Source organism: Danio rerio, chromosome 9 (assembly GCF_049306965.1).
Source record: "Danio rerio strain Tuebingen ecotype United States chromosome 9, GRCz12tu, whole genome shotgun sequence".
Classification (NCBI taxonomy): domain Eukaryota; kingdom Metazoa; phylum Chordata; class Actinopteri; order Cypriniformes; family Danionidae; genus Danio; species Danio rerio.
The window spans coordinates 6,145,076-6,157,115 of record NC_133184.1 but is presented as its reverse complement, the minus strand read 5'-3'; the positions used below and the strand labels follow the sequence as shown (position 1 = coordinate 6,157,115).

General features: G+C 33.6%; 1 protein-coding gene across 4 annotated transcripts in view; it reads right to left on the bottom strand.

The window, feature by feature from the left end:
- The window catches only part of st6gal2a (ST6 beta-galactosamide alpha-2,6-sialyltranferase 2a), a 114,280-nt gene that overhangs the window by 42,341 nt on the left and 59,899 nt on the right, over positions 1 to 12,040 (bottom strand). For 3 of the 4 annotated variants that reach the window (XR_012384921.1, XM_005168131.6, XM_073911784.1), the window contains exons 2-3: positions 4,610 to 4,665; positions 1,376 to 2,366 (exon numbers count right to left, since the gene is read on the bottom strand). Coding sequence is in view for 3 of the 4 variants with exons in the window: in XM_005168131.6 (XP_005168188.2) it covers positions 1,376 to 2,297 (922 nt within the window). In the remaining variant the exon portion in view is untranslated. 4 annotated transcript variants of the gene reach the window in all.

Here is a 12,040-nt window from a genome sequence, read left to right as displayed (position 1 = left end):
AATTAATATTATTAATAAAATAAAAATTAAAAACTAGGAAAGACAACAGCTAAGAAAAAAGGAAATGTTAAGTCATTTATGAATCACTATGACTCCTCGAGCAGTCAGAAACAGCCAACCGTCATGCTAACGAGCTGTATAAAGAGATTATTTGTTTAATATGCTCATTTCTATTTACTGCTTCTGTCTTTCATTGTGATGCTGTTGCTGATGCCATTTTATAACATCAAAAAGCAGCGATGAAATTCTAAATTATGATCAAGTTAGATAAGCTGCAATAATAATAATAATACTATTAATAATTGCAGACAGTGATAATATTTTTATTATTTTTATTCTTCTTCTTATAAAGATGATGAAGATGATGATGATGATGATGATGGATGAATTAAAATTTATTTAAAACATTAAAAAATAAAACAACAACAACAACATTGTTTACAATTATTACTATTATTATTATTATTATTATGAACTTATTTATTTATTTATTTATTTATTTATTATATAATTTTACAATTATTATTATTATTATTATTATTATTATTATTGTTGTTGAGTGCATTGTAAAACAACATTAAACAACAACAACAACAACAACAACAATAATAATAATAATTTCAGTTTATTATTATTACTGTGCTATTATTAGGATAATATGCATCAATTTAAAGTGTATTTAAACATTAAAAACATAATAATAATAATAATAATAATAATAATAATAATAATAATAATAATAATAATGTTATAATTGATAATAATAATTATTATTATTAGTAGTATTATATTATTATTATTATTATTATTATTATTATTATTATATCATTGTTTACTACTATTAATATTATTAGTAGCATATTATGCATCAATTTAAACCGTATTTAAACATTAAAAACAACAAAATAATAATAATAATAATAATAATAATAATAATAATAATTACTGTTCATTATTATCACAATTATTATTATTATTATTATTATTACTATTATTATTATTATTATTATTATTATTATTATTAAAATACAAGATTTAAATGGAATCACACATTAAATAACAAATGCAGGTTTAACTTTTTTACTCTTTAGTCTGAAAAAAAAAACTAAGTGGGGAAGTAGAAATTTAATTGACCTCATTTGGCATTTTTTTCACACTATTTTAATGCATTTCTAATTTAATGCATGCTTGCTTTTGTAAATTAAAATGACTATATTTGCTGCCCATTAAAAACACTGAGTATTTGATTACTTCGCCATTTAAACGTACTTATTAACCGATTAATGAATCATCTAGGTTTAATGAAATGCTTCATGGCTGTTTTCATGACACTCATTAAACCTCAATAGACCAAAGTAACAACTCTGTCACTCACCAATCTCCTTGCCAAGTCCAGAGTGCAGCATGGCTCCAGCAGAGGTGACCACAGCACAGGTCTTTAAGCCTGGCCTGTGGATCTGGCTTAGGGGTAATGCAGGCACAATCTTCTGCCAGCCCAATTTGGAGAAAGGCATCTCGGTCCCATCCAATGTTCGAATCTTCTCCCTTTTCTTCAGCTCACACAGCACCTGCTGGCGGCTCTGCTTCGCCTTCCGGTGCCCCCTGTAGGCCACTCCATGCTTATTATTATTCAGGTAGTCTTTCATAGCCCTCTGCAGGCGTGGACTGAGCATCCCCATCGACAAACTCCCTTTCCACAGACCATGAACTATGGATTTGTATCTGGGAACGTAATATTCATGCGGGTCAGAGCTCCCATGCCTTGCAACCCGTTTGGTGGTCCTCCCTCTACCTTCATCACCACCCTCCTCATCCTCCTCTTCCCCCCCAATCACCTCCTCCTCTTCATCCTCGTCTTCTTGACGTGAATCCTGGTTGTACTCTTGTCGTTCACGGTTGCGACTCACGCCGGTCGACCTCAAGCCCACATCCTGGGTGCCGAATGCGGACCAGGCTGCCAGGCTCTGAGGGTCAGGGTAAGGGTAAGCTTCCTGGCTGAGTGGACTAGGTTGGGGGTCAGCGCTGGGGTTTTCCTCCTGGCTCTGCTCCTGCTGGGTGTTGCTAGAGGTGGATGGGGTGGAGGAGGTGGCCAGGCCCAAATGGGTGGCCATGATGGTCCGAGGGTTGCCCTGCAGGGAGGTCAGGCGTCGGGTGTCTGTGTAAGATAGAGCGGCCGCGGCGTGCGGGTCATCCACTCTTGACTCCATGAAGTAAGAGAGGAGCGCCAGGAAGAGCAGTGCCCAGACCAGAATGAGGCCGAGGGCGAGCCGCCGCCACTGTTTCAGACTGGACTTCATCTTCCCGCAATCCTCTCAACCGCACGCCGCTGCACTCCCGCCTTGACTGAAGAAGGGTCAGCAGGAGGCCTGCAACAGGACATGCTCAGTTAGTCTTGCTCTTGCTGGACTTGATTGTGATTTCCCTAACTTTAGAACTTTAAAATATTAATAAATTCTGTTATTTACTCACGTCATTCTAAACCCCTGAAACAATTGTTCAAACCTCACAAAACAAATAAAGACATTTTAGATGTGAGAGCTCTCACGTCCTCCATAAACAGAAACCTGATTTGTTTAAAGTCCATAATAAACACCCTCAAACCGATTACATGGCGTTGGAGGTTCAATTAGAATATTATCCTTTATTATACTTTTGTGCACACATAAAAGATTAATAGCGACTTTATTAAAAAGTTTATTCTCCTCAGTGACAGTATATAGTCGTTCATTGTCAGTATATGGTCGTGGGCACCCCCAATATTGGGGGGGAGGGGGGTTCAACGGACCATAACTTTATTTTATGACGTGTGAAGCCAGTTTTCTCCAGTGTGTAAGTAAAAAAATGACTACTATTTAATATATTCTAAAGTTATGTTATCAACTACAACACAGTTTTTTAGACTATTTTTTTCACATTTTCACATATTTGAATCAGGATCCAGCTTAAAGGGCAAGCTTGAAAATCCCTGCATCAAACAGATGAAGACAGTAAGCAGGTCTGTCGAAAACAGGAAAGACATTTCCTCTACTGTCAGCTTTCGCTTTCCTTTGAGAAACGTTCCCCCCAGAGACCACTCATGATACGCTGTTAGTTTTCAGTATGGTTTCACTATTTTGCAGATCTGAATTTAGACATGAGAACAGCAGCTGTCATAACACTCCTGTGCTGTGCAAAACTGAAACTCTTATTACTGTAACATTAAGTAGAATAGAAACACAAATGGGAAAAGTATTATATAGATGATTTTTTTAAGATCATAAATTTATTATTATTTATTATAATAATATGTTATAAGATTATAAATGTATTATTATTATTATTTAGTAAGCTAATATTACTTTATAATAAGCTGTATTATTTAATGCATTTACCAATGACAATGTATAACAATGAATAACACATCGATTACAGTATTTATTCATGGTTGTTAATGGTAGTTGATGAAAATAATGTTGCTCATTAGTTAACTCAGTCCATTAACTAGTGGTAATAAGCAAGACTTTGGATTTTAAGAATGCATTAGTAAATGTTGAGCTATGATTAATAAATAAACAGGTATTGCTCATCATTACTTAATTTTAGTTAATGTATTTACTAACATGAACTAATGATGAGCAAGACTTGTACAACACTTATTAATCAAATTATTAGACGATTTTCCATGTATTTCGTACAGAAAATAATTGTTTAAACTAGTAAGCAAGTGAGTGGGTTGAACAAACAAACGAAGGACTGAACGAACCAACAACTGAACGAACCAACGACTGAACAAACGAACAAATGAACAACTAAACGAATGACTGAAAGAACAAACGACTGAACAAACCGACGACTGAACAAACGAACCAACAACTGAACAAACAAATAACTGAACGAACAAACAAATGACTGAACGAACAAACAAACAAATGACTGAACGAACAAACAAATGACTAAACAAACAAACAAATGACTGAACAAACAAACGAATGACTGAACGAACAAACAAACGACTAAATGAACAAACAAATAACTGAACGAACAAACAAATGATTGAACGAACAAACGAATGACTGAACAAACAAACAAATGACTAAACGAACAAACGAATGACTGAACGAACAAACAAACGACTGAACAAACAAACAAATGACTAAAACAAACGACTGAACAAACAAATGAATGACTGAACGAACAAACAAACGACTAAACGAACAAACAAATAACTGAACGAACAAACAAATGATTGAACGGACAAACGAATGACTGAATGAACAAACAAACCACTAAACCAACAAACGAAAGACTAAACAAACAAACAAAAGACTGAACGAACAAATGAATGACTGAACAAACAAACAAACAACTGAACGAACAAACAAAAACGAACGACTGACTGAAAAACGAACGACTGACTAAAAAACGAACGACTGGCTGAATAAATGGATGACTGAAACAAATGAATAAATTTATAACTTCACCGTAAAGTCTGCTGTACAATTTCAGGCATTACTGCCAACCAAAAATGCCAGTATACTGTAATTTTTGCAGCAATATTTTAAGGTGGTGGTATTGTTGTTCCTCCCTCGCAACTCAAAGACTATCTAAAGCGCACACAAATGCGAATTACCTCTCTGTAGTCCCTATTTCCTGGAATCCATTTATCCTTAAACAGTCCGTCTGTCCCTGCAAGACAAAAGAAGACAGCAATTAGAGACAATAATAAGAGCCCTGAATCATCCTTCTAGTTTTACAGATTAAATCAACCTGAGCAGTTCTCTTTCAACTGGTTAAAATGGGGAACTAGCTAAAAACAGAAGCATATATACAACTCTCAATGTAATGTCACTCCACAAATTTAACATAAGATGTTTGTACAACAATGGTTTTCTAGGAAGAAAGCCTGCATGCACACACACAGAGAGAACATGATTTTGTTGTTATGATTAAGTACACCCTGGTATTGTTTTCTGGGTTTAACCCCTTCAGATCCTGCGTCCGTTACAATAGACATCATATGACATCCCATTTTTCTGAAATTAAGGAACATAATTTAGGTCTGAAGGGGTTAAAGCACACTAAACATATACGTTTACACAAGTTATAATGGTTTGAGTTCTAGCTATGTTACAATCCAGCAGTTTTAATGCACATTTTAAAATTAATGATGATTATAATTAATGACACTTAAATCATACATGCAGTAAGTTGAGTTTTTTTTGATGCGAATGAAAGGGAGTTCATGTGAATAATGGTACATGGAAATAACTTCGTACAGAATTTTGTTAATATAGTAAGCTATAGGTTATTAGGTCATCAATATACACTATCATCCAGTTAAACAACTTGATGTGAATTGCTCTGATAAGCATTTAGGTTAGTTTAATGTGAACTCCTCAAAGATGCTGAAAGTTGAGGCTTTTTCTGTAACACACTTGTAACACACTCATTTGTACATATGAAGTCAAAATCATTAGCTGCTTTCAACTGTTGCTTAATGAGAAGACAATTTTTCTTCAACACATTTTAAAAACATCAGTGTTAATAACTAATTTCTAATGACTCATTTATTTAGCCTTTTCCATGATGACAGTAAAGTTTTTCGGCAAGGTTATTACAGTATGTCAACCAGGTAAGTTTTGATAATTAGGATATAAGTTAGTATTTTGTTCTGTAGACAACTGAAAATAATCTTAAAGGGGGCTATTAATATTGACTTTAACATTGTACAATTTAAAATGGTTATAGGAAATACTGTGATGATTTTCTTAAGATCTCCAGGAAATTATTTCAAAAGGACTGAACATTTAAAACTTTAGGATTCATTTATTATATATATATATATATATATATATATATATATATATATATATATATATATATATATATATATATATATATATATATATATATATATATATATATATATATATATATATATATATATATATGTTTTAAATGTTCAGTCTTTTTGAAATAATTTCCTGGAGATCTTAAGAAAATCATATATGTATATATGTATACATACACACCTTTCTTGCATTCAAGGTCTTGCATTGTTTTTTTTTTTTTTTATTGTTTGGAGTTTATTGTCATTATTAAATAAAAATTCTGACCTTTGAAATCGTCTTGAGGCCGTGTATCTCTTTACTATGTTTGGCTTAATTCTTTATATAGCCATGTTGAATTTAACAAGCCTTAACATCTTTCAAGGTTGGGTGGGTCAAGATTACCATGAGAATGATTGTTTTGGTGTGGACCCGAGCCTGATTGCCCTTTTTATGTAATCCTAAACACACCAATCCAAGAACAAAAACCACACAAGGTTTACAAAACTAACACGCCAAAAAGCCAGGCATGAAAACACCCTGAAAGTAAGCAATGATATTAGTCTGAATTAATTAATTTAGGTTTATTTACACCTACTCTTACAATACATTTTTTCACTAATTCAGTCAAAAGTGGACCATGCTAAATGAGTTAAAAAGCTTTTTGCAAAGTTTAAAGTTTGTCAACTTTGGATCACATCAAGAGACAGTCAAAAACCATTAGGTCAGTTTGTAAGCATAAAGCACATAAATGCTCACGTGATTGAATGAGTTCAAACGGAAAATCTATTAACATGATGTGCGGTGAGAAAGCACACCTAAAGTGATGCAGTAAAGACCAATTTCAAGGTGTGGTCACATTAGCAAAGTTCAGGTGAATTTCACAGGCAAACATTGTCTATTGTACATAATCAATAGTGTGGCAAAGCACCGCCCACACAGAAGTGGCAAACAAACAGTGCTTGCATAATTTAGTAAGGCAATAATGACAATGATCACACAATGATAGTTTTTTTAAAATAGCAAACATGTTAATATTTTCAAAGTACTATTTATTTATTTATTTATTTATTTATTTATTTATTTGTTTATTTATGTGTGTTTGTTTGTTTGTTTATGTATTTCTTTATTTGAACCGCATTTGAATTCTGTAAAAGTTGTAGAAATGAACAATAAATAGATAAAATTGGCTAAACTGTGTTCATGACACCACTACACTACCTGACAAAAGTCTTGTTGTCAATCTCAGTTACAAGAGCAGCCTGAGGTACCAAGCCATTTGTGTTGCCCATGACACTACAAACCACAGGAGAGGGCAAATTCTTCAGCAGGATAGCGCTCCTCATAATTCAGCCTCCAAATCAAAGTTGGTGAAAGCAAAGATGGCCAAGGCGCTCCAGGACTGGACAGCCAAGTCACCAGATACGAACATTATTGAGCATGTCTGGGGTAAGATGTAGGAGGCATTAAAGATGAAAACAAAAAATCTTGAGGAACTCTGGGAGTCCTGCAAGAACGCTTTCTTTGCCATTCCAGATGACTTTATTAATAAGTGATTTGAGTCATTGCAGAGATGTATGGATGCAGTCCTCCAAGCTAATGTGAGTCATAAACAATAAGAATTCTTTGAACTAAAAATCAAGTTATTAGTTGTTGTTCCCAGAATTTGGATAGGCGACAAGACTTTGTTGTCAGGTAGTGTACGAGCAAAATGAAGTTTTCATTTTGTTAATAAATTACGCACAACGATCAACCAGGCAGTTACATTATCTGATAAAGTAATATTCCACAAAACATAGCCATAAAAACGCGACATTTTGTGTTTAGGTAACTTTAAACCCGGGTTAAAAAATAAAATATATAATGAATAAATAAATATATAATGAAAAAAGAATAAGAGTTCTTAAGAGTGAAATAACTGAACATAAACATAAGAGAAATAGAGAATTATATATATATTTTTAAAAGACTAATTCAGACGACACTTAGAGCCTTTTGCATCTAGACTTTACACACACAAACACACACATTTATAAACATAAGCTCATAACTCATTACATTCTTACAACATGAAAATGGTACAGAACTTGCATGAATTGTGAGGGTTAAGAAGATTTATGAATTCTATGGAAGTTGAATTATTATTCTATGAACTTTATGAACAAATATATAAGGCTGAGCAAATCCAAAATTCTTTAGAAAGCATTATATCACTCAGTTTGATTTATTGTGAAGAACATCATCCTTATTTGCAGCATTGAAATACAGATTATAATATAGGCATAGTTTCAGATATAATATAGGTATAACCTTTTGGTGGTTATTAATATTATTATTATTATTAAAATTATTTTTCAATATTATATAATATTAATTAGGTAACACTTTGCAATAAGGGTGCATTAGTTAATGTTAGTTAATGCATTAGTTAACATGAATTTACAATGAATAACGCATCTATTACGCATTACTTAACCTTTGGTAATGCTAACTAAACATTTATTTAATATTAACACCATTAACATTTTATTAATATTGATATTTATATATTATATATTAATATATGAATTTATTTTTGCCAGTTTCAAAATTAATATTTTTTCATTCAACTAAAATAAAAAATAAACAATGAATAAATAAAACAATCTAACTAACTAACTAAATAAAAATAAATAAATAAACAAATAAATAAACAATTAAACAAATTAAATAAACACAAATAAAATTAACTAAATAAATAAAAATAAATAAATAAAAATAACTAAAACTAACAAGTGAATAAATAAATAAATAATTAAATAAAAATTACAACTGTTGAAAGAATTAAAAATAAAATTATGCAAAAATAAAACGGAATTAAAAACTCATAAAGCAAAACTTCTACTAAAATAACTTTGGCATAAGACTGTGCGAGTGGAGGAAGGCGGCAGGATGTTCACATCAGTGATCAGTGAAATGTGTGACATGTGGCGAGAGCGCTCAGAGATAAAAGCGAAGGCGGAAGGACATTAGCAGCTTAATGCTCAAATCCAGGGCAAAATTAATGACAAGAAAACTGAAACAAAAACAAAATCTGTCGGAGGCCAAAAAACAGATAAGCCTTTTCATGTGTTTGGGAGCTAAATATATATGATGTAGAGGGGCTTTAACCTATTACACTGCAGGACGTTGCCATTACTGCTTAAAATTGGATAATAGTTTGTGTTTTAGAAGCTACTCAGTTGGCTTCTGCTGGTATCACATTTTTTTGTAACGATCAATTGCTAAAATTTTTATCATGGTACATGGTATAATTGAGATATTGAAACAAGCTACAAAAAAATATTAATTTAGCAGGTATAATTACCCTGTCATTAAAAAAAAAAAAACATGCTAATTAACAGTTTTCATATTTTGTGTTTTCTGTTTATTTACAGTTGTGAATTGCATTATACAATAGAATGTTGATCTCTGCTGTTAAACTGTAGAGTTGAATTTTTAACATCAAAATTTGACAAAGTCACTTTTATTGACATATTAGTAGTAGTTTTTAATAATATAATGTTTAAGAAATAATATATGGAGATATGAGTCTGTAAAAATGTACTGGCAGCTTAATAAAAGGATTTTAGACTGTAATATGCAACACCAACAGAGACAATATTTCACTTGAAACTATCTATTAGTTGAAAATATCAAAAAAAGTCCAAATTTTTAAGGTTAAAAATAGTCAGAAGTAAGACCAAGATCTCATAATGGGATTCAAAAGCATAAATAAATGGGGAAAAATAAGAAAAAAAAAAATCACAAAAAAAGGAAAACTGACTGTTTTCTATATAGTGTACATGTTCAGAGTAAATAAGAGCTTTAAAGAAATTTTACAACAAAAGAATGATAAAGTACACTAGGCTTATTAGTACAATGTTAGTTAAATCATTATATTTTAGATGTCTATAAAGTAGCAGTAGGTAGTGCTGTCGTCTCACAGCAAGGTCGCGGTTTTAAGCCTTGGCTGGGTCAGTCAGCATTCCTGTGTGGAGTTTGCATGTTCTCCCTACGTTTGCGTGGAATTCCTCCGAGTGCTCCGGTTCCCCCACAGTCCAAAGACATACGGTACCAGTGAATTGGGTAAGCTAAAATTGTCCATAGTGTATGAGTGTGAATGAGTGTATATGGATGTTTCCCAGAGATGGGTTGCAGCTGGAAGGGCATCCGCTGTGTAAAACATAAGCTGGATAAATTGGCGGTTCATTCCGCTGTGGCAACCCTAGATTAATAAAGGAGCTTCCTCCGGTTGCGCCGGTTTCCCCCACAGTCCAAAGACATGTGGTACAGGTGAATTGAGTAGGCTAAATTGTCCGTAGTGTATGAGTGTGTGTAAATGTGTGTGTGGATGTTTCCCAGAGATGGATTGCGGCTGGAAGGGCATCCGCTGCGTAAAAAATCTGCTGGATAGGTTGGCGGTTCATTCCGCTGTGGCGACCCCGGATTAATAAAGGGACTAAGCCGACAAGAGAATGAATAAATATTCTATTAGTGTTGGGACAACACGTAAGAATTGTGTGGAACACGGCATTTTTTTATAGTGTGTGTTAGCAGATAAAAAAATGTTTGTGTGTGTTTTTTTATCATCAAGTCTAAAGGCAGGGAGAACATGCAAACTCCACACAGAAACGCCAACTGAGCCGAGGTTCGAACCAGCGACCCAGTGACCTTCTTGCTGTGAGGCGACAGAACCACCTACTGCGCCACTGCCTCGCCGTGAATACAATTCATGTTTGGGAATTCTAAGATTTAATTGTGGATCTCGTTCTATTTATTTTCTGAAATACTTGGTTTTTGTCCATCACTTTACATTTTTTTGTGGATCACAATATGTTTATTTGAAATAATCCAACAATTCTGTCTCCATAATTAGCAGTGTGCTGAATAAAAGGGAGTAAATCCCAATGCATTAGCATGTATCAAAATAAAAAAGTTCTTGATTTTAGCTTGACACACTTTTTTGTAAACACACTGCTATTATTTTGAATGCAACTGTACGTGCTCAGAAGTCAGATCAAGCCAAAAATATGACTCATCATATCCGTGAAATGTATGATGAAGAGGCTATAAAACTAATCAAGCAAGGACGAATAAACAAAACATTTATTCCGCCTGAACCTAAAACAAGGTGAGCCCGACAGACAAACACACCGGTAACAGAAAAAAAACCTGCATAAATCCTTGAGTGAAAGTGGATACGACTGAGCCAAGACAGAGTAAAAGAGATGAACAGACAGAAATAGAGAGAGAATGTACAAAGAGAGAAAAGACATAAGAGGCCACGGCAGTGAAAGAGCGAGAGCAGAGAGGGAGTTACACGGCACATCCATTACATAATTCATTAAACTCGCAAGTCCCGTCAAGCCGGGTGACTTCCCAGAGCCCTTTCGGGTCATTATGAGTGTCGCACTAACACACACACACTAAACGCACAGGCAAAACACACACACACACACACACACACACACACCTCATTTCCAAGAAACATCTGCACTAGATCCAGACAAATGAATCAGGTGTTGCGCAATATGGTACAACTGGAGCTGCACTGCGGATTAGCATAAAAATCAACCAGATTTCACATGCTTGCTTTACACCAATTTTATCCCTACAAAGGGTGCACCATATAGACATATTCAGCAATGTTATGTTTGCTATGTTCTATTTTATTATGACCTAAATTATACAACTTGTTTACATTTTTATTATATATTAAAAAAAAAAAAAATCTAATATCACTATTTAGATGTTGCCCTATTTGGGATTTGTCAGCCGTTTGTTAAAGGAAGGATCAGAAAAGAGTATTGATGTATGGGACTGTGTCAGAGCTTCACAGGAACTTTACCGTACACAGTTCATGGATCAGTTTCTTCCTCCATTTCACATGTGTAAGTAAGTGCAATAAAATGGCTGCCTTCTTGTTTTCTCTAGCTTGCAAAATATGTATTTGTGTTTCGTTACTTGTAATTGCTTGTACAGCATCTGTATAATTAGGTCAAACAAATGCATATTATAAGACAATGAAAGTGTTTTTTTGACCTTGCATGCACATCAGCCTGTTGTTGGAGACCTCCCAAACCAAAATATGACCTTTTTTGATGCATAATAGGGGCTCTTTACTGTTTGTAGCTTGATTAAAACATGAACATGTTTCACTCTGTAAACTACAGTTGGAATTTCTATGAAATGCAACAAAGAAAACGGTGTCA